The sequence below is a fragment of the Phacochoerus africanus genome, chromosome 3 (assembly GCF_016906955.1).
Source record: "Phacochoerus africanus isolate WHEZ1 chromosome 3, ROS_Pafr_v1, whole genome shotgun sequence".
In the NCBI taxonomy this organism is placed as follows: Eukaryota; Metazoa; Chordata; class Mammalia; order Artiodactyla; family Suidae; genus Phacochoerus; species Phacochoerus africanus.
Genome location: NC_062546.1, coordinates 97636044 through 97659733, shown reverse-complemented (window position 1 = coordinate 97659733; position 23690 = coordinate 97636044). Strand labels below are relative to the sequence as shown.

At 43.9% G+C, this 23690-nt stretch overlaps 1 protein-coding gene across 7 annotated transcripts in view; it reads left to right on the top strand.

Annotated features, from left to right (window-relative positions):
* The window catches only part of TDRP (testis development related protein), a 64554-nt gene extending 41653 nt beyond the window's left edge, over positions 1-22901 (top strand). For 4 of the 7 annotated variants that reach the window (XM_047772221.1, XM_047772218.1, XM_047772219.1 and 1 more), the window contains exons 3-4: positions 18911-19014; positions 20283-22901. In XM_047772221.1, the coding sequence (XP_047628177.1) occupies positions 18911-19014; positions 20283-20628 (450 nt within the window). In that variant the 3' untranslated portion in view covers positions 20629-22901. Of the gene's footprint in view, positions 1-7944; positions 8081-8850; positions 8946-18910; positions 19015-20282 lie in introns of those variants that run through there. The other 3 variants (XM_047772222.1, XM_047772223.1, XM_047772224.1) reach the window with 3 other exon arrangements.
* The last annotated feature ends 789 nt before the right edge of the window (positions 22902-23690 follow it).

The following is a 23690-nucleotide window of genomic DNA, read 5'->3' as shown; positions in this document are numbered from 1 at the left end:
GAGCTGCATCTACAAGCTACACCACAGCTCACAGCAATGGCAGATCCTTAACCCACTGAGCGAGGCCAGGGATTGAACCTGCTTCCTCATGGATGCTAGTCAGGTTCATTAACCATTGAGTGGCAATGGTAACTCCCAGGGGTATAATTTTTAATGTGACATTTTAATACCTTACTATTTTACCATCTGTAGTCATTTTCTTAGTCCAATACAATTTTACTCCCACCCACCTCTTTTATGCTGTTATCGGCAGATAAATTACACTTGCATTACATAGGCCCATCATTACATTATATACATATTATTGTATACACTTTTAAAAAGTTCTAAGAAGTAAAAGAAAGTACATTTACATTGTGTTTTATAATTACATAATTCTTTTACCAGTGCTCTTTGTTTTTTCACCTGGATTTGAATTACTATTTAGAGTTAACTTGCTCTCATTCTGAAGAGCTTCTTTTATTGTTTCTTGTAAGACAGGTCTGCTAGCAACAAATTCTTTCAGATTCGCTTATCTGGAGAAGTCCTTATTTCATCTTCACTTTTAAAAGTTAGCTTTGTTGGAAACAGGATTTTTGTCAGTTTTTCATTGAATGCTTTAAACATGTTCCCCTCTGCCTTCTGGCCTTCATTGTTTCTTCTGAGTCAGTTCCTAATCTTACTGGGGTTCCTGGGGAAGTGACTAGTCGTTCTTCTGTAGTTTTCAAGACTTTCTCCTTGTCTTTGTGTGTGTAGTAAAGACTGTGTCTGATCTTTGTCCATGACTCCTAGCACAAGGTTCCAAACTGGGATTTCCTGAGGGTCAGGAGTCGTTATCATGCTCAGGACATGACTCATGGTGGCCCCTCTGTAGCCTCAGGGTGGGGGTTGGACACCAGCAAGGCCAGGCATAGGATTAGAGGTTTGGGATTTTCAGCCACATCACCCTCAGGAATGGAGAGGGCTAGAGATTGAGTTCTGTCACATGGCCAGTGATTTAATGAGTTGTCATGTCTGTATAATGAAGTTCCAATAAATAGTCTTGACAGGCAGCTCAGTGGAGGTTCAAGGTTGGTGAACACATTAATGTGTGGTGAGTGTGTATGTGAGACCAGCTGGCTCTGCATCCACAGGGACACAGGGACAGGGCAGGGCAGCTCTCATTCCCTCCCAGGCAACCCTCCTCTGCCCTCCCCCCATTAATCTCTTCACTTGGCTGTTGCTGAGTTGTTAATACTATAATAAACCTGTGATCATAGGTACAGCACTCTCCTGAGTTATAGGTGTTCTTTTTTAAATCACTGATCTGATGGTGTTGTTGGAACCTCTGAGTTGATACCTGTTTGATCAGAAGTTGAAGGCAGCCTTGGGCCCCTGAGGTGGGGCTGGTGTCTTCTGTACGGGCTGGTGTCTTCTGTACAGGCTGAGCCTTCTGTGGAGTCTGTGAGTAAGTCCTGGTGGTTACCGGCAGGATTGGATTACGGTAAACCAGTTGGTGTGACCCAGTTGGGGGTGAAACAAAACACTGTTCATTGTGATCTTTGTGTTTGTGGGTCTCTGTGCCTCTTTCTTTTTTTGTGTGTGAGAGAGATTTATTTATTTATTTATTTTTGTCTTTTTAGGGCCGAACCCACAGCATATGGAGGTTCCCAGGCTAGGGGTCCAGTTGAAGCTATAGCTGCCAGCCTACACCTCGCCACAGCAACGTGGGATCCGAGCCGTGTCTGCGACATATACCACAGCTCACAGCAACGCTGGATCCTTGATATACTGAACAAGGCCAGGGCTCAAACCCACATCCTCATGGATGCTAGTCAGGTTCGCTAACTGCTGAGCCAAGATGGGAACTCCTCTGCCTCTTTCTTCAGAGTGTGTTGAGCTTCCTGGATATATGGATTTTTGTTTTTCAATTATTTGGGGAAATGTTCTATTATTTATTTGATTTTTTTTTTTTTTTTTTGGCTAATTTCTGGTACTTCATCTTGCAATGCTGTTGTGCTTGATGTTATCACACATTTTTCTGAGGTTCTTCATTTTTCTTCATCTTTTTTCCTCTCTGGTTTTTGGCTTCAAGTTCAATAATTTTTTTTTTCTTTTCATGACTATATCTGCGGCACATGGAAGTTCTTTAGGGGTTGAATTAGAGCTGCAGCTGCTGGCCTGCACCACAGCCACAGCAATGTGGGATCCAAGCCACATCTGTGACCTACACCACAGCTTGTGATAACACTGATCCTTAACCCACTGAGCAAGGCCAAGGATCGAACTGCATCCTCATGGACACTGTCAGGTTTTTAACCCAGTGAGCCATAGTGGGAACTCCCCAAGTTCAGTAATTCTTAATTCTCCAAATTAAGACCTCCTGTTGAGCCCCTGCAGTGAATTTTTATAATTTCACTTACTGTACTTTTCAGCTTTAGAATTTGCACTTGGTTCTGTTTGGTCATTTCTGCCTCTGCTCCCATCTTCTGCTTGGTGCTGCTCTGCCTTCCTTTACTTTCTCAGTGGTGCTTCCTTCAGTCCTGTGCACCTGTTTATAATGACTGTTTTGTAGTGTTTTTCTGTTGAACATCTGGTTTGCTCTCACAGTCAGTTTGTTGCCCACTTTTTGGGGGGTCTTTGGGTCATACTTCCCCCCCTTTTTGGCTGCTTCAAACTTTTTCATTAGAAAATGGACATTTTATAAGTTTGTACCTTTAGACCTCTTCCACCCACTGCCCCCATCCCCCCTCTGCCTCTGGCATCTGCCACTCTTCTCCCTGTGAGCTGGGTTCTTGTTTGTTTTGTTTTGTTTTTGATTGCCCATGTAACTGAAATCACTGAGCATAATGTCCTCAAGGTCCATCCATGTTGCCAATGTCTAGATTTCACTTTTTATGGCTGAATAATATTTGTGTAGAGACCATATCTTCTTTAGCCATGCATCTGTCTGTGCACATTAGGTTGTTTCCATGCCTTGACTGTTGTGAATAGTGCTGCAGTGAACATGGGGTATATATATATATATATCTTTTCCAGTTAGTGTTATCCTTTGGATCAGTATGCAGAAGTAGAATTGCTGGATCATTTGGTAGTTCTGTTTTTAATTTTTGTCTTTTTAATAATAGCCATTCTCACAGGTATGAGGTGATATACTTCTGTGGTTTTAATTTGTATTTCCCTGATAATTAGTAATGTTGAACATCTTTTCACATACCTATTGGCCAACTGTATGTCTTTGGAAAAATGTCTGTTCAGATCCTCTGCCCATTTTTTAAATCAGATTTTTCTTGTATTGAATTTTATGAGTCCTTTATGTATTTTGGATATTAGCCTTTTACTAGATGCAAGATTTGCAAATATTTACACCCATTCTGTATTTGCCTTTTCATTTTTTTGATGTTTTCCTTTCCTGTACAGAAACTTTGGTATAGTCCTACTCGTTGCTTTTTGCTTTTGTTGTCTTTGCTTTTGGTGGTGAATCCAAAACATCATCACAAAGACTGATGTCAAGGTGCTGCCTAGCTATGTTTTCTTCTGGGAGTTTTTGGTTTGATATTTGTTTTTGGCCTTGCCTGGGGCAGGTGGAAGTCGGTGGGCTAGGGGCTGAACCAGTGCCACAGCAGCACCCGAGCCGCTGCAGTGGTAACGTTGGATCCTTAACCCACTGAGGGAACTCCATCTTCTAGTTTTATAGTTTCCTGTCTTACACTCAAGTCTGTAATCTGTTTTTAGTCAGTTCTTGTTTGTGCTGTAAGGTAGTGGTCCAGTTTTATTCTTTTGCATGTGAATGACCAGTTTTCCCAGCACCACTTATTGAAGAGACTGTTCTTTCCCTATTCTGTATTCTTGGCTTCTTGGTTGTAAATTAACTGATCATACATGCATGGATTTATTTCTGGCTTCTCTATTCTGTTCCATTGATTTTTGTGTCTGTTTTTATGCCAGTAACACACTATTTCACTACTGTGGCTTTATAATATAGTTTGAAATCAGGGAGCATTTACTGGCAGCTTTGCTCTTTTTCTCAAGATTGTTTGGCTATTTGAGGTCTTCTGTGTTTCCATACACATTTTAGGATTGTTCTGTATTGCAGCAACTCTGGGTACACATCCCACCATTCCTTTTACTTATGTTTTCATTCATTTATTTATTGCTTTGTTTAGTATCTGGCTAGATTATTTAGTGGGGCTGGTTCCATGCCCCCACCTCATCAGGGTGCAGTCTGGGGTGTGCCCACATCACCTGGGATGACAGTGGGCAGGGCCGGCCCCCCCATCCTCTTTCCCTGTCAGTACCCAGCTCTTAACTTACCCTGGCTGCCAGCTGGTTGCTCTGTCATTTTCAGTAATCCTCAGGGGGATAAATGGCTTTAACTGGCTCCTTGATGGAAGCACTTCTGAGGGCCCTGTTGGATCATTGCTACGGCCTCCAGGGCGCCTCGTGGCTTCTCTTTCCCAGCTCTCTCCTGCAGGCTCCTGCTCAGCCCAGCCCAGCCTCAGTCCTCTCCTTGTTGCCTTTCACAGCCTCCCTGTGCCCAAGAGCCCTTAGTTTTAATTCCTCTGTGCTCTGTTGCCCATGCAGTTGGTGCCTTTGGCCCCAGGTGCTCCTGTGCTTCCTGTCCTGCGCTCATAGCCATCAGCCTCCATCTTTGCAGCCTCTGTGCCGCAACCTCCAACTAGGCAGCCTCAGTCCTGCAGACTCTGTCCCAAGGCCTTCCTCCTGGCAGTCTTTACTGGCAGCCTCTGGGCCAGGCTCCAGCCTCTCTGAGTGGTCCCCACTCTAGGAGCTGAGCACTTGGTGAGGGGTGGGCAGCAGCCTGGGCCAGATCACCAGTTGAGTCTCTGTCCCTTGAGTGGGGGCCGGTTGGAAGGAGGGAGCCGGGTTGGGGGCACCACACTGCTGCTGGCAGCTCCAGCCACAGATGCTCACTTGCCCTTTGTACATTTTCTTAATTGCTCAGTTTTCAAATATCTGTAGATGTTCTGGAGTAGGTATCTTTTATTTACTCTTCACTCAGGAGTATTTCACCCAGAGGCTCTGGATGGTTGTGGTTCTGTTTGTTCACACTTTTCAGTAGTTTCCCTGGGGAGCCTCCCAGTCTTCTCAGGCTTTACAGGTGGAAGTTGATACTTGCCTTAATTTTTAAAACTCCATTTGAGAGTGATCGCGTGGCGGGCAGGGGCAGGGATTGGGCTGTAAGAGGTCAGTGTGGCTGCCCTCCCATTGTCTGTTACTTGATTTGCTCATTACTTGGTCTAAGTCATGTGCTCGACCTCCTCCCCCTTCCAACAGGCAGTGTTTCATACAGAAATGAGTGGAGAGGGTGATGCTCTTGGTTGGGGCACAAGATGCAAGCCTTGTGTTACTTTTGCTGTTGGCAGCATTCTCCCAGCGTGCAGAGAGGATGTGGAGGGAAAAGGTGGGCTGGGTGGGGGCACTAGGGGGCCAGCTTAGCCAAGAGGCCAGCAGCCTTTGCAGCAACTTGGTGGTTGTGGGAGTCTCTGTCCCTTGAGTGGGGGCCGGTTGGAAGGAGGGAGCCGGGTTGGGGGCACCACACTGCTGCTGGCAGCTCCAGCCACAGATGTTCACTTGCCCTTTGTGGGAGTTAGCTCTGCTCTGGGGACGGACCCCCATTTCCATCAGTTCTGAAACTGTTTAAAATTAGTGTTTAGGATTGGTGCCATTCAGTGTATTTAAATACCTTTGATCATTTCAAAAGGAATGAGGGATTGAGTTAAGACGTGGGTTTTTTTCTTTATCTGTTGTTTTTGTTTTTGTTTTTTCTGGCTTTTAGGTTTACACATCTACCTTTTAAGTTCATTTGCAGTAGTAGGTTAGAATATGGCTGTGATGTATAAACACCAGCTACCTTTGGACTGGGTTTTACATGTGTTTATTTTAGCATCTTTCTGCAATTTGGAATTCTTCTGTTTTGACTCTTAGGAAAAGTTAGGTTCTTACTACTGTTTTTAGTAGTATGATTGCAAATATCTAAAATTTTACAATTGGTAATAATTACATGATTGCTATTGGTTAATGATCATCCAGCTGTGGGAGTAGAGAATTGCATCTAAACATTTGGTAGGGTTATGGGCTGTTCTGTCACTTCCATCCTGGAACACACTGTGTGCAGACAAGGAAGCCAGGGAGGAAACCAAACACTCATGGCCCTCCTTTCTGCTCTGCAGCTGCTGCTGCTCACAGGCACCCCTCTCTGGCTGTGCAGGTGGGCAGGAGGGTAAGCATGGGAACTGCGATGCCCCAGGCTGTAGAGACCAGGAGACCTAAGGCTCCCCCAGCCCTGCCCCCAGGACAGGGTTGGTAGTGGGGAGGGAGCAGGAAAGCTACCCACACAGGACCTGGTGTCCAGGCGCTCCCTGCCGAGGCCTCTTCCTTCCAGGACTCACTTCCTTTCATGAATTCTGTGTGTTTGCAGAAGTCTGGCTTTGAGATTAATCACTTTTCTTTTTTTCCAACCTGAGCCTCCTTGACATGTTGGTTATCTGATTACACTGGCTTTCGTCAGCTTTTATGTCCCCATTGCTGTGACTGGAGAGGGGCTTCAGAGGCCATGGGAAATGGGAGGAGTGAATGGTTAAGTTCATCTGTCTGAAATATTTCTAGCAAAAAAGTCCCTGTATTTTGGATTCTGGTTGGCAAAGTGATGGATTATGTTTCTTCACTGGGTTTGCTTGTTCCAGTTTCTTACAAACAGGAGAGAATTTTTTTTTTTTTTTTTCAGCCCACAGCATTTGGAAGTTCCCAGGCCATGGATAGAACCTATACCACAGGAGTGTATAATGCCAGACCCTTAACTGCTAGCCACTGGGGACTCCAGAAGACAGATTTTAAGCATTTTTGTAATAGTCTGATTAGACTGCTGTAACGAAACACCACAGACTAGGTGGCTCAAGCAGCAGAAATTTGTTTCTCACAGTGCTGGTGAGACCTCTTCCAGGATGGGGCCATGTCTGCACATGGAGGGAGCTGTTGGGGGCACTCTCATCTCTTCTCTAAGGGCACCAGTCCCCTCTCAGGAGATGTACCCTTAGGACCTCATCACCTCCCAGAGACCTCCCTACCCAGCACCATCACATCGGGGTTTAGGATTCCAACATGTGAATTTGGGGGGAAAGATACATTTATCTTTTTTTTTCTTTTCTTTTTTTTTTTTTGTCTTTTCTAGGGCCACACCTGCGGCATATGGAGGTTCCCAGGCTACGGGTCTAATTGGAGCTGTTGCTGCGGGCCTACATCAGAGCCATAGCAACGCAGGACCAAAGCCACATCTGTGACCTACACCACAGCTCATGGCAATGCTGGATTTTTAACCCACTGAGCAAGGCCAGGGATCGAACCCGAAACCTCGTGGTTCCTAGTTGGATTCCTTAACCACTGAGCCATGACAGGAACTCCTGGAAAACATACATTTTGACCATAGCCTTCAATTCGATGAGGAACAGCATTCTGCCTTTCTTTTTTATTTTTTATATTTATTGGAGTATATTTATTGGAGAATGGTTGACTTGAAATGTTGTACTAGTTTCAGGTGTACAGCAGAGTGACTCAGTCATCCATACAAGGATATCCATCCCTTTTCCCACACAGGTTAGTACAGAAATTATTGAGATTTTCCCATTCCTCCCTTCCCAGGACCCACTGGCCCCACACTTTTAATGGGAGGGCCTGCGTGATGACCTGTTGTTAAAGCCCCCTGGCAGAGTACCCATCGTGGCTCAGAGGAAACGAATCTGACTAGTATCCATGAGGACGCAGGTTTGATCCCTGACCTCGCTCAGTGGGTCAAGGATCTCATGTTGCTGTGGCTGTGGCCAGCAGCTGTAGCTGCGGTTCCACCCCTAGCCTGGGAACCTCTGCATGCCGCAGGTGCGGCTCTAAAAAGCCAAAAAAAAAAAAAAAAAAAGCTGCCTAGTGCTTAGGGATAGGCAGTGCACTGACTGGATGATCCTTTCAGATCGGTGTACAGAATACTGTCTTCAGAGCAGCCAAGTGAAGCATTAACTGTTTCTTTACTTAACCTGCGGGGTTTCTGTGGTGTATTGTCGAGAGCCATCCTGTCAGCGAGATGGACGCCAGCGAGGGAGCCACTTCTGTCCAGGTATCGTCTGTACAGACGGCCTTCCGCCCTCCTGGTCATCCCCAAAGCTTGATGCTCCAGTGGAGTGACTGGTGTGTCCCTCGTGTTGGGCCGAGGGAACCACAGGAACTGTCTTCGTGATCAGGGGTGGCACTTCTTTCCTCCAAGGCCGTTGGCCATGACTTCATGCCATGTCAAGTCCTGTCTGACTCTCCCTGGAGCCAGGAGCTGACGGAGCCAAGGGTTTGGCCTCACAGTTTGACTGGAAGCCTGGGCTGGGTCCATGAAGTCACTTTCCTCTAGGATTACCAGTTTCCCAGTAAATTCACTGTGTAAACAGAAGGTTATTGTGAGTTCTAAAATCTAGAATGGTTAGAAAGAAAATTAGGCTTTTCTATGACATTGTCATTGAAACCTTAGCCTGGCCATGGCTCACTGCAGTTTTCCTTGGAGGCCCTAGACCAGCCTGTTCCCTGTGGGGTCCCAGGGCATGCCCACTCCTCCTGGGGGCTGGGAAGTAAGGCCCTACAGGGACATCATCCTCAGGCAGGGTGGTGGCTGTGGTGACGCCAAGGAGAGGCTGGCACAGTGTACAACCTGAGTACTTTTTACTCTGAAGAAGCTGCCAGACACATTTAAGCCCTCCTTAATGAGTGACGGTCCTACAGGGCAACTCTGGAGTTAGGATCTGTGCACTTTGACCTCTTTGATCCACACAAGAAAATGCACTATCATGTGGGTGACTATAGGGGACAGGGCTGCAGTGACAGTGGCTCATATCTCCTGCCTAGTGTAGGTGACCACTGTGGGGTGACAGCAGTGCTTTCCTGATAAAATGCTGGGATACCTGACCCAAGGAAGATTAACGTGCTTCTCCTGTTTGAACGTAAGTACCTCTTACCAAAGCATTCACGTTCCATGGGATCTGGACTGGTACCCTTGGGCCGTGTGATCTCCACAGAACTGACCCTTGCATTTGTTCCTGATTTTCAGAGATATTTTGGCATATTTCCTTTGCTCCCATCATTTAAATGGTGTATCTCATTTATTAGCATTGAGTTTTGCTCTTAATTTTTCTTGCTCTAGTAGAATTTGTGTTTTGATCAACTTTTGGATGGAGAGCCGCCCTGGGGCAGGTAGCCCTAGGCCTTACAGCATAGCATTCCCGCAGCTTGGGTTCCACACTTCGGTGGAAGAATTTGAGATGAGAAATCTACATTTAATGCATTTGAATAATTAAAGCACTTAAAGCTAGAGCTTTATAATTTGAAGAAAATAAGAGTAAATGCAAATGATACTGTATTTTGGTCTCTAACTTTGGGACATTTTGTTCAATATTTTAAGATCTATGAATTGTGAGCCTGAGTTTGAAGGATGGCACTTTAGACTGTTTAACTTGGTCAGATAAGGCTCTAGTTTCCTGATCCAAAGAGATGGAGTTCACAAGTCCAGTTATTCTCCTTTTTTCCAGTTTTATGAGATGTAATTGAGACACAGCACTGAATAACTTCCAGGTGTACAGTGTGGTGACTCAACTTACATATATTTTGAAGTGAGGACAACAGTAAATTTAGTTAACATCCATCATCTCACATAGATACACAAAAAGGAAAATGTATTTTTCCTTGTGATGAGAACCTTTAGGATCTACTCTCAAATATGCATCAGAGCATTGCTGACCACGTCATCCTGTTGTGCATATCCAGGCCCTGTTTATCTTGTACCTGGAAGTTTCTGCCATTTGACCGCTTTGCTCCAGTTCTCCCACTCTCCTCTGGTAACCACAAATCTAAAAAAGTTTTAAAATTCCACTGATAACTGACATCATATGGCATTTGTGTTATTTTCTCTGACTTTCGCTTACCATAATGCCCTCAAGGTCCATCCATGTAGTCAGAAAAGGCAGAATTTTATTTTTTTTTTATGTTTCCATTGTATGTATGTGCCACATTTTAGCCTTTCACCTGCCAGTGGACACTTGAGTTGTTTCCATGTCTGGGTTATTGTAAAAATGCTGTGAACCTGAAGGCACATATATCTTTTCTAGTTAGTATTTTTGTTTCCTTTGGATCAATACCCAGAAGTGGAACTGCTAGCTTATATGGTAGTTTTAGTTTTTAGTATTTTTGAGGAACTTCCACACTGTTTTCCATAGTGGCTGCACCAATTTGCATTCCCACCAACAGTGCATAGAGGTTCCCTTTTCTCTACACCGTCTCCAGCACTTGTTATCTCTTGTCTGATGCTGGCCATTCTGACAGCTGTGGGGTTATGTCTCCTTATGGTTTTGATTTGCATTTGCCTAATGGTTAATGGTGTCGAGCATCTTTTCATGTGTCTGTTTGGCCGTCTGTATGTTTTTCTTTTTTGGTTTTTTTGTCCTGCATAAGTGATTTTTTTTATTACTCAATGAATTTATTACATTTGTAGTTGTACAATGATCATCACAATGCAATTTTATAGATTTTCCATCCCACAACCCCAGTGCATCCCCCTACCCCCCAAACTGTCTCCTCCAGAGACCATAAGATTTTCAAAGGCTGTGATTCAGTATGTGTTCTGCAAAGAAATTCAGTCTGTCCTTTTTTCAGATTCCACATGTCAGTGAAAGCATTTGATGTTGATTTCTCATTGTATGGCTGACTTCACTTAGCGTGATAGTTTCTAGGTTGCAAAAAATGCTGGTATTTCGTTCTTTTTAATGGCTGAGTAATATTCCATTGTGTATATGTACCATCTCTTCTTGATCCACTCCTCTGTCGATGGACATTTAGGTTGTTTCCATGTCTTGGCTATTGAAAATAGTGTTGCAGTGAACATCAGAGTACATGTGTCTTTGTGAGTCATGGTTTTCTCTGGATAGATGCCCAGGAGTGGGATTGCTGGATCAAATGGGAGTTCTATGTTTAGTTTTCTGAGGACTCTCCATACTGTTTTCCACAGTGGTCGCACCAATTTACAATCCCACCAACAGTGTCATTGGGTTCCTTTTTCTCCACACCCTCTCCAGTACTTCTTGTTTGTAGACTTTTTGATGATGGCCATGCTGGCTGGTGTAAGGTGGTACCTCCTAGTGGTTTTGATTTGCATTTCTCTACTAATGAGAGATGTTGAACATCTTTTCCTGTGTTTTTTGGCCATCTGTATGTCTTCTTTGGAGAATTGTCTGTTTAGATCTTCTGCCCATTTTTGGATGGGGTTGTTTGTTTCTTTGGTATGAAGCTGAAGAAGGTGTTTATAAATGTTGGCGATGAATCCCTTGTCAGTTGATTCATTTGCAAAGATTTTCTCCCCTTCCGTGGGTGGTCTTTTTGTTTTATTAAAGGTTTCCTTTGCTGTGCAGAAACTTTTAAGTTTAATTAAGTCCCATTTGTTTATTTTTGGTTTTACTGTCATTACTCTAAGAGGTGGATCTGAGAAGATGTTGCTGTCGTTGATGTCAGAGAGTGTTTGGCCTATGTTTTCCTCTAAGAGTTTGATAGTGTCTGGTCTTATATCTAGGTCTTTAATCCATCATTTGTTTTCCATCTTTTGTCTCTTTTCTGTAATTTCCACTAATCTGTCCTCCACCTCACTTATTCGTTCTTCTGCCTCCTGTATTCTGCTGTTAGCTGCTTCTAGCGAATTTTTTATTTCAGTTATTGTATTTGCATCTCTTCTTGTTTCAGTTCTATATCTTGTATCTCTTTGCTCAGTGTTTCCTGTAAGTTATCCATCTTTGCCTCCCGTTTATTTCCAATGTTCTTGCATCATCTTCAGCATCAACAGTCTAAAGTCTTTTTCCTGGAGGCTGAGAATCTCCTCATTGCTTAGCTGATTTTCTGGGGTTTTTCTTTCTCCCTCATCTGAGCTATAGTTCTCTGTCTCTTCATTTTTATAGGTTTTTGGTGTGGTGGCCTTTTTACAGATAATAGAGTTGTAGCCTCTCTTACTTCTGGTGTCTGCCCCTCTTGTGGCTGAAATTGGTATGGGGGCTTGTTGTAGACTTCCTGATGAGAGGGACTGGTGCCTGCCCAGTGGTAGGTAGAGCTGATTCTTATCCCTCTGGTGGGTGGGGCTTAGTCTCTGGATGGGATTAGAGGCTGCTGTATGCCTGGGGGCTCTTTAGGCAGCCTGTTCACTGAGGGGCGGTGCTGTGATTCCACCTGGATTCTTGTTTGGCCTGGGGCTTCTCAGCGCTTGTGGGTGGGGCCAGATTTCCCCAAAATGGCCACCTCCAGAGAAAGGCATGATGTTGAATAATCCCCGAGAGTTTGCTTCCAATGTCCTTCTCTCACAACAAGCCGCTTTCACCCCTGTTTTCCCTAGAGGTCCTCCAAGAACTGCAGTCAGGTTTGACCCAGTCTATGGAGACTTTGCTTTGCCCTGGGACCCAGTGCACGTGAAAATCTGTGTGTGCCTTTTAAGAATGGGGTCTCCGTTTCCCCCAGTCCTGTGGAGCTCCTGTGCACAAGCCCCACTGGCCTTCAATGCCAGATGCTCCAGGGGCTCTTTCTCCCAGTGCCAGATCCCCACATGTGGGAGTTTGATGTGGGGAGAAGAACTCTCACTCCTGTAGGTGAGTCTCTGTGAATCAGTTAGTTTCCAGTCTGTGGGGCTTCCCACCCGGGAGGTATGGGGTTGTTTATATCACATAATCGCCCCTCCTACCTCTGGATGTGTCCTCCTCATTGTCTTCTGGAGTAGGGTATTTTTTTTAGGTTTCCGGTCCATTTGGGTGAAGAGTGCTCAGTCTTTAGTTGTTAATTTTGTTGTTTTTAGGAGAGAAGTTGAGCTCCAGTCCTTTTATTCTGCCATCTTAATCCCATCTCCATGTGTATGTTTTCTTTGGAAATTGTGTAGTCAGATCCTCTTCCTATTTTTTAGTCAGATTTGCTTTTTTGTTGTTATTGAGTTGTATGAGTTCTCTGTGTTTTTTGAATATTGTCAGATAATATGGTTTACACTTTTTTTCTCATTCCATAGGTTGCCTTTTCACTTTGTTGATGGTTTCTTTTCTGTGCAGAAGCTTTTTTGTTTGGTGTAGTTCTATTTGTTTATTTTTTATTTTGTTGTTTGTGCTTTAGTTGTGAGTTCCAAAAAACTCACTGCCAAAACTTAGGTCAAGAATCTTTATTCTTACGTTTTCTTCTAGGAGTTTTATGGTTTCCAGTCTTACACTCAAGTCTTTAATCCTTTTCAGGTTAATTTTTATGAGTGGTGTAAGATAGGGATCAAATTTCATTCTTTGCATGTATGTGGCTGTGCAGTTTTCCCATGACGATTTGTTGAAGAGAATGTCTTTTCTCCGTTGATATTCTTGGCTCCCTTGTCAAGTATTAGTTGTCTGTTTTTATGTCAGTACCATACCATTTTGATGACTATAGCTTTATAGTATAACTTGAAGTCAATGTGTGTGATGTCTTTTTGTTCTTCTTTGTCAGGATTGTTTTGGCATTCAGGGTCTTTTGTGGTTCCATACAAATACTGGGATTTTTTTCTACTTCTTTAGACAATGCCTTTGGAATCTCAATAGGGATTGCATGGACTCAATGGATGGCTTTGGGTAGTATGAACAATTTTTTTAGTGGGGGGCACGTCTGTGGCATGTGGAAGTTCCTGGGCCAGAGATCAAACCTATGCCACAGTAGTGACAATGCCAGATCCTTAACCTGCTGTGCCACAAGGGGATGCCCGGACATGTTAACAATATTAATTCTTCCATCCCATGAGCACAAGGTACCTTTCTAATTATTTGCATCTTTTTTCAGTTTCTCTCATCACTGTCTTACAGTTTTCAGTATGGAGGTCATCTTTGCTTAAATTTACTCCTAAGTGTTTGATGTTTTAAATGCTATTATAGTGTTGTTTTATTTCTTTTTCAAAAAATTAGTGTGTAGAAATGGTGCCAATTTTCAAATATTAATTTTGTAATCTGTAACTTTACTGAATTTATTGATTAGTTTTAACAGGTTTTTGCTTTTTGGTGGTTTTGTTTTGTTTTTGGTGTAGTCATTAGGACTTCCTGTATAGAAAATCATGGATTCTGCAAATAGAAACAACTCTGGTGCCCTCTGTTTCTTTTTCTGGCCTGACTGCTCTGCCCAGGGCTTCCAGTATTATGTTGAATAGGAGTGGTGAGAGAGGGCATCTTTGTCCTGTTCCTGTTCTTAAAGGAAAAGTTTTCAACCTTTCATTGAGTATGATGTTAGCTGTGGATTATTTATATATGGCCTTTATTAGATTGGGGTATGTTTCTTCTGTGCATAATTAGTTGAGTTTTTTTCATGAATGAATGTTGAATTTTGTCAAGTGCTTTTTCTGCATCTGCTGAGATGATCATATGTTTTTTCTTTCATTCTGTTAATGTGATGTATCCCATTTATTTGATTTGTGTGTTTCAGCCATCCTTGTATCCCAGCAAAAATCTCACTTAATCATGAATGATGCTTTTAACATGCTGCTCAATTTGGTTTGCTGCTCTTTTACTGAGAATGTTTGCCTCCTATGTTCATCAGAGATACTGGCTTATAATTTTCTTGTACTATCCATGGCTTATAATTTTCTTGTGCTATTCATGGCTTTGGTGTCATGGTAATTCTGGCCTTGTTAAATGTGTTTGGAAGTGTTCCTTCCTCTCCAGTTTTCTGGAGGAGTTTGAGAAGGATTAGTGTTAATTCTTTAAATGTTTGGTAAAATCCATCAGTGAAGCTGTCTGGTCCTGTTACTGATTCATTTTCCTTACTAGTAAATAGTCTGTTCAGATTTTCTGTTTTCTTTCTGTTCAGTCTAAGTAGGTTGTATGTTTCTGAGAATCTTTCCATTTCTTCTTGGTTGTCCAGTTTGTTGGCATGTAACTGCTCATAGTAGTTTCTTACGGTTGGGTTTGTTTTTTGCTTTTTGTTTTGTTGTTGTTGTTGTTGTTGTTGTTGTTTTAGGGCTGTACCCACGGTATACAGAAGTTCCCAGGCTAGGGGTCAAATCAGAGCCACAGCTGCCAGCCTATACCACAGCCACAGCAATGCCAGATCTGAGCCATGTCTGCAATCTACACTGCAGCTCACAGCAACATTGGATCCTTTTTTTTTTTTTTTTTTTTAATTTTTTTATTTTCCCACTGTACAGCAAGGGGGTCAGGTTATCCTTACATGTATACATTACAATTACATTTTTTCCCCCACCCTTTGTTCTGTTGCAACATGAGTATCTAAACAAAGTTCTCAATGCTGTTCATCAGGATCTCCTTGTATATCTATTCTAAGTTGTGTCTGATAAGCCCAAACTCCCGATCCCTCCCACTCCCTCCCCCTCCCATCAGGCAGCCACAAGTCTTTTCTCCAAGTCCATGATTTTCTTTTCTGAGGAGATGTTCATTTGTGCTGGATATTAGATTCCAGTTATAAGTGATATCATATGGTATTTGTCTTTCTGGCTCATTTCACTCAGTATGAGATTCTCTAGTTCCATCCATGTTGCTGCAAATGGCATTATGTCATTCTTTTTTATGGCTGAGTAGTATTCCATTGTGTATATATGCCACATCTTCCGAATCCAGTCCTCTGTCGATAGACATTTGGGTTGTTTCCATGTCTTGGCTATTGTGAATAGTGCTGCAATGAACATGCGGGTGCAGCAACATTGGATCCTTAACCCACTGAGTGAGGCCAGGGATTGGATCCCCATCCTCATGGATAACAGTCGGTTCATTACTGTTGAGCCACAACAGGAACTTCATGATTGTTTTTCTGTGATATCAGTTGTAATTTCCTAGTAGTGTCTTATAATCCTTGTCTTTATTTAGTATCAATTGTGATGTCTCCTTTCATTTATAAATTTGTTGATCTCTGTTTTCCTGTGTGAGTCTAGCTAAAGATTTGTCAGCTTTATGTTTTCAAAGAACCAACTCTTAATTTTGTAAACCTTTTCTATCATTTTCTTTTTCTCTATTTATTCTCTATCATTTTCTTTAATTGCACTTTGTTTTTCTAGTTCCTTGAGGCATAGGGGAAGGTTATGTTGTTTGGATCTTTCTTGTTTGTGTGTGAAATTCTCTCTTAGAACTTTTTTTTTTTGCATCCTGTAAGTTTTGGTATGTTTTGTTTCAATTTTTTGTCTCAAGATACAGTTATATTTCCCCTTTAATATCTCTTTGATCTGTGGGTTGTTCAGGAGAGTGTTTTTAGTTTCCATGTATTCAGTTTCCAGTTTTCCTCTTCTTACTGATGGTACATGTTGTGGTCAGAGAAGACACCTAGCCTGCTTTCAGTCTGCTTGGATTTGCTTGGACTTGTTTTGTGGCTTAACATATGGTCTATCTTAGAAAACATTCTATGTGTACTTGAGAAGAATGTGTGTTCTGCTGTCATTGTATAGAATGTTCTGCATGTGTCTCCTAGGTTCATTTCATCCATAGTGTTGTTCAAATTCACTGGTTCCTTACTGATTCTCTGTCTAGATGATCTATATCCACTTTTGTAGTAGGGTATTAAATTCCCCACCTATTATTTTTATTGCCATTTAATTCTCTTTTTAGTCCTGTTTTTGCTCTGTATATTTATGTGCTCCAGTGTTGGGTGCATAAATGTTAATAATTGTATTTTCTTGATCGTTAGACCCCTTTATCATTATATAATGACCTCTTTGTCTCTTGTAACCATTTATAAAGTCTATTTTGTCTTATACAAGTGTAGCTGTTCCAATTTTTTTGGTTACCATTTGCTTGAAGTATCTTTTTCCATCCATTCACTCTTAGTCTCTGGTTTGTTTTTTTTTTTTTCTTTTTTTGTTGTTGTTGTTGCTATTTCTTGGGCCGCTCCCGCGGCATATGGAGGTTCCCAGGCTAGGGGTTGAATCGGAACTGTAGCCACTGGCCTACGCCAGAGCCACAGCAACACGGGATCCGAGCCGTGTCTGCAACCTACACCACAGCTCACGGCAACACCGGATCGTTAACCCACTGAGCAAGGGCAGGGACCGAACCCGCAACTTCATGGTTCCTAGTCGGATTCGTTAACCACTGTGCCACGATGGGAACTCCTCTGTGTGTTTTTATGGCTAAAGTGGGTCTCTTGTAAGAAGCATTCTGTGTCTTTTTATTGGAGAATTTAGTCCATTTATATTTAATTACTGATAGGCAGGAGACCTTGTTAATAGTTTTCTGGTCGTATTGTAAATGCTTTGTTCCTTGCTTTTTATCCTGCTCTCATTTTTTTGTGTGTGTTTTGATGTCTTTTGACACTATATGCTTTGACTTGTTTTCTGCACAGAATAAGGTTGTCCTGATTAAGTAGCTTCAGTTTCTCACTCTCACACGAGGGTGACTCAGCTTTAGATTTGCCATCGACTCCAGGGCTGTGAAGACTGCACCCCAGGCTTCCTGCCCCTCCGGCTGGTCTGGTCCATCCTTTGTATTATTTTCTCAGCTAAACTCCCTCCCTGCCTCCCCCCAGCATCATGACCTTACACTTGAATTTCTGGATCTGAACTCTTCTACTCCCTTCCCACAGGCACCTTCACTGCATGCTCCATTTCTCAGAACTTTCTCTCTCGATTCATTTTGCTTGTATGTGTTAATTTTCCTCTTCTTGGGACATTTGTTTGAAGCTCATTAACTAGAGACTTTTTTTTATCATCAGGAAGCGGAGATATGGGGTAATGATTTCAGTTTCAGTAATTCCCCTCATAGACATTTTCATGATAATTCCAAAAATGGAGCCTTTGGGCATTGCCCTGTGGGCACCATGGAGGAGTGTAGGGTGCGGGCATCCAGAGGCAATGCTGATGCTGCAGCAGGAGGGTGAAAGACAGCAGGCTGGGGTTTGGGGAGTCAGGTGACCAGGTGCAGAGGGGCTGTGCCCTGCAGTGTGTACCAGAAGGGCCAGTGTGACAGCTCCTGAGTGAGAATGGAATTAGGCCTAGCTTCACTCCTGGCTTTGCTGGCCTGTGATGGCATGGCATCCTCTTTAGTGGGTTCAGGCCGAGGTCAGGTCACCTAGGATTGCTGGATGGAGCGGGGCCTCTGCTGCAGGTGTGAGGTACTGGGCCCCATCCACACCCAGTATCGCTGGTCACTTGTGTTCCTGTGCAGCGCAAGGCAGTGGATGCTGCCCTCCTTGTGACCTCTGACCCCTGGAGCTGGCATATTGCAGGCCCCTGCCCAGAGCGGGGTTGGCAAGCCTGGCCAGACCAAGGTGGTGCCCAGTGCCCTGCTCATGTTCCAGGCCCCTCTCGCCCTGTTGGACTACTGGCCTGTTTCTGTCCTGTGATGTCTCACTCTGGTGCCGTGGCCTCTTCTTCTCAATTCTACTGCATTTTTGCCATTTCAAAGCATCTTAAAGCCAGGGCTTCCCAGGGTGGGGGCTGTGCTCCCCCAAGGAGAAGAGAAGGGAGTTGGTGTGGCCCCGGGCTCCCGGGGTGTCAGAGTGGCGAGAAGAGCATTTGACACAGGTTCCGGAACCTGTTGTCTCTTCTCTTCTCTCCCTTCTTATGACTTTCTCTGAACCTGAGATGCCCCGCAGTAATTCTAAGACACATCCTGATTCAGAAATGAAAAATTTGTATAAAATCCATCTGTCATAGAATCGACAAAATGCCTGGTTTCCTCTCAAAGTCTCTGGAAGTTAGCACAGGCCCACCTCTTGCCCCCACTGCTCTCCAAAGCATCATCACCCGAACCTGCTTTGGCAGAACTGGGACGACTGATCCGCCATTGCTAAGTGGGGAGTGACTACCCTGGGCCACTCGGAGACCCACTATGACCACAGGCAGCGAGGGGAGGGAGTCGCCCCAGCTATCCCTGAGATTTCGGCTCCACGGTCACTGGGCAAAGCAGGCCTGTTCTTTTGCTGTATCGCGTGCCATCTTCTGTTCCAGGTGCAGGGGGCGAGTTTCCGGGGTTGGAAAGAAGTGACTTCTCTGTTTAACAAGGATGATGAACAGCATCTGCTGGAAAGATGCAAGTCCCCCAAGTCCAGAGGGTGAGTCCTGCATCAGGGTGGCGGGCGTCTCCTCCCCCCTAGAGGAAACAGAAATGAGTCATCTGATGTTGATGTTTCAGAGACAAAAGTGAAATGTACTTTGAGTGGGAGGGAGGTCATGAGGGTAACTGTTTGCACATTGAAAGATTATGGAAAAGTGGAGCTCAGACCAGCTCTTGAACTTAGAGTTCAAGTTCTAACTCTGAGCCCTGAAACAGTTGGCAGCCATGCTTAAGCCATGTAGTAGTTTCAGAAAACCAAGAAAAAAAAAGTTAAAACGCACTGATTGGAGTTCCCACTGTGCCACCTTGGGTTAAGGATCTGGTGTTGCCACAGATCCAGCTCGGTGTTCAGTCTCTAGCCTGGGAACATCCGTGTGCCATAGGTGCGGCTGTAAAAGAAAAAAAAATGCAGAGATTGATTATTAAACTGTAAAAAAAATTAGACAATATATTTAAGCTGGCAGTGCTTCCAGTTTATTATAAATATTTTGAAAGTTTAAAAAATGAAAACACACTCAGTGATGACCTGATGGCACTGCCAACAGCTGGTGACCCTGATGGGCGGAGCTGCCCTCCCCCCAGGACAGGTCCCTCGGCAGCAATGCACCCACCAGCGGCAGCCGGCATCTTCCTCTGACCCTGTGGTGGGGGCCTCATGTGCCCTTTGCTCTGAAGACCTGGTAGTGGGTCCCCTTGGCTGTCAGGGTCTGGGGGGTCAGGCCTGGACGCAGGTGTTTCTAACACTGCCCTGGAGGTGCTCCTGGTGGCCAGAGGGCTATGCGTGTGTGCGAGGACCTGCCCCACCATGGAATGCCTTTCCTTCACGGGACAGGGTGCCCTGCACTCTGAGTGGCTGTGACGTTATTCTGTGAATAAGCCTGTGCGAGAAACCAACTTAGGAAATGGAACAATCTCCATTTCAATGTAATTTTTATTGGAATAGTTGATTTACAGTGTTCTGTGAACCGATTGCTTACTCTGGGCCTGGGTCATTGTCACATTTGCTGGAAGATGGGCTCAGTCTGCCAGAGTGGCCTTGAGAAGACTCTCTTCTGTGTCCTCTGAGGGTGACCACCTTAAATGTGGTGGTCAAAGGTTCATTAATGACGTAGTGACTATTTTTCCTATAATAGTAATATTTCACATTTTACATATAAATTTATGTGAGCTTTTTAAACAATTTTCAAAAGAAAAACCTTTTATTTATACAACTTGAGGCCCTAAGGTGATTGGATCACCAACACGTAACTATTTTGTCTCCTATAGAACTAACTTACGAGTGAAAGAAGAGTTGAAGACAGAGAAGAAGTCTGGATTTTGGGACAATTTGGTTTTAAAACAGAACGTACAGTCTAAGAAACCAGATGAGATTGAAGGTTGGGAGCCTCCAAAACTTGTTCTTGAAGATGTAACCGCCGACTCAGGGGACCCCCCGAGTGACCGTCCATCCCGGCCAGGCTGGGAGGAGGATGCCAAGGGCTCCACCAAGTACACCAGCCTGGCCGGCGCGGGGAGCAGCTCCCGCTGGAGCCTCAAGTCAGCCGGGAAGCTGGTCAGCATTCGCCGGCAGAGCAAAGGTCACCTGACGGATAACTGGGAAGAGTTGGAGTGACGTGTCCGCGGAGACGACACAGCTCCCAAGTGTTTCCAAACCAAAATTTGCCTAATTTTGCACCTCTGTGTCATTTCATTCAGATTCTGAGTTTGCTGGATCATGATATTTTTTATTCGTGTATCAAGTTGTTTGGTCTTTCCCGGATAGAAAGAGCAGAGTCTCGCATTTGGACTTTCCTCTTCGTGTGGTGATTTGGGAAACCGCATCCTGTGACTTCCCGGTGGACATGCAGGGCCTGCACATCGATTGCCTTACCTTAGAAATGTTCTCTTCCTGTTGTCCACGTGTTGCTGAAACTGGAGGCATGTGGTCTGATGCTGTCTTCCTGTGTCCCCGTCATCGCTCTTTGTCCCCTCTCTGCATGTAGCACACCTGTGTCTGTGACACAAGAATGTGGCAGCCGTGCACTTCTCTTCTGTTGCCAGAAACTTGCAATCCAGGTGTGAAATGAATCTTCCAAAGGTTATGTTAAATTGTGTTTAGCCTGGCAAATTAAACTCTTCTATTAAATTTTAAAACATTTAAGCAGATTAAACACTGGAAAAGCAAAGGCTGTATTTGATTCAGCATGAAATGCACTGTCTGCAGACGCATCTCCCATCTCCAGTGTCTGTGTTAGATGGTGACAGTAGTTATTTTGAGTTTTTGTTTTTACTTCTCCTGAACTTTCAAATACTGATTTTTATTTTCTTGTAAAATTTGTCTTCATTTTTGATTGCAGATTAAAGAATGCTATAAAGCATGAATTAGTTTTAGGAAGCTGACACTTGATTTTGTTTGGAAAATATTAACTTGCTCGTTGTAGAGTTAAAACTGTATGTAAAATGCTAGAAGTGCCTCTTTTCTTACCCAGGGTTTTGTTTTTCCATGTGAGATTGTGATTGCCATTGGACCCTGAGAAGCTGTGTTACAGCAGGTTGGGGGCACCAGTGAGGCATCTCTCTTCTGTTTCCAGACTTGCTTTTTGTCTCCCTGACAAGTGACCCCCATGTTGGGCACTTCGGCACGTCTCCCTTAGGTCACAGTGGTTTCAAAGAGAAGGTGCCAGAGCTTTTCCGGCTAAAAACAAAACCCTCCAGTTACACTGTGCGTTCCTCTCTTGTGAAAACCCAGTGTCCTCAAGGTGTTCAGTGACCACTTCTGTGATGTTCCATGTAAGGGGGTGTCCTTCAGCATTTCTGTCACCTGCCATCTATAGTCTGTCCTCAGTCTGTCATCTAACTACCAGCCCCCACTATCTGTCATCTCTTTTAATAGACAAGAAGTTTACTTCACTGAGCCCACAGGGGGACGTGTTGCGAGTGTTAAAGTTCAGTTTGTGTTAGAACCTTGCTTGATGTGGAGATTTTGTTTCTTAGTAGCGGAGTTGAAAATCTTGTTTCCTCAGGTAACAGTTCAGGACGTAGCCTGTGTTCCTTCTCCCTAAAGGAGCCCTTGCAGTGACTGCACAGTCAAGCTCTGGGCCACGATTCACACCGGTGCCGGTGCCGTGCCAATCCTATGTTGAGGTGCAGGAAACAAATGTTGCGTCCTGGACTCTGCCGGTGCCGTGCCAATCCTATGTTGAGGTGCAGGAAACAAATGCTGCGTCCTGGACTCTGGAAAGTGTGGTGGGGAGTCTGCTGCTCGTGGGCTGTGATGCTTAAGTGCCTGAAATTCCCCTCAGTGACACATCATGATGCAGTTGGCAGAACAGCCCCCATAACATTGTTGCTCAAAATCTGAAGACAAAGCCAGACTGGGGTTGGAATATGCACATAAATCACACTTTTCTTATCTACAGAAATTAATGTAAAAATGAAGTTTTCTTCTGTTGTATCTGACTAAATGAAAATAACTGTTTGTGGGTTTTAATATAAATATTTATTGGTGTGCTTTGGAGGAAAGATATTTTTTCTTGATAGAATTTACCAAAGTGACTTGGTTTTGTTCACTGGCTAATGAGAGAACGGGTATGTCCAAGTTCTGTTAAACACACAGCTTCTCTGTGTGAAGAGGAAAGTGCCTGTGTTCTTTGACTGCCGATTTGTCGTTTTTTAGTAAGAAAATGATTGGCTTCAAAGAAGGTCGAGTTCATCCTTAATGCTGAGGTTTTTTTAAAAAAATAAAAACTTGGTTTATACTTTCTATTAGTTTGCATGATTACTGGCATCTGCTTATGGTGACTTAATCGCTCAGAGCTGACAGCACCTATCTCAACACTGAACCTCCTTGAAGATGCAAACCACACTGTAGACTTTTTCATAAATAAATAACCAACTTCAACGTCAGTTTCTGAGATGTATCTTTTGCATATTTGATCTGCCTTTGGATACTGTATGTGAATAACCAGGTATATGTGCCCTTCCGACTATGGTCACGGGCCAGGGGACTTCCTCACCTCTCTGTTTCTATGCGTTTATCTACTCTTGTTCTCATGGTTCTCAACTGATATTTGATTGACTCAACAAAAGATGAGCAGGGAACTATTTAATGAGCTTTAAAGAAATCAATTGGTTAAAGTGATTTAACTTTGTGATAAATTTTTTGGTAGAAAAGCAGTTCTGGGTGCTGGATGTGAGGCACTAACCCCTCCAAGTGGGTCCTCCCTGTCACATGTGGCCCTGAAGGCAGAAACCAGCACTTGGTAGTTGTTGCTTCACCATGGGTCTGATGGGGCTATAAGCTGCCCGTCAACTGGTCAGGGTTAAACTGTGGAGATGAGCACTTGTCCGCATGGTTGTGTTTTGTAGTTTATAGTCCTGGATACTCAGGACCACAGGGAGTGCTGAGCCCAGCCTGGTCCTGCCTGCAGGGCACCTCCTGATTTTCAGGGTCCCTGGTGGACAGAGGGGCAGGGATGGCGGTGGATGGTTTGGCAGGTGCCAGTCAACTGTCACATTCAGCCAGTTGAATGCACCTGTTCTAAGAAAAATGCTACTTTGTAAGCTAAATGCCTTTCCATGCATATTGTAAAGAGCCCTGTTGAAAAATGTACCAGTATTAGCTAATAGCAGAACAAAGTGATCTAGATTTTGTCAGCCATTGAAAAAAGTAAAATTTCTACTGAAAGAAGGCAT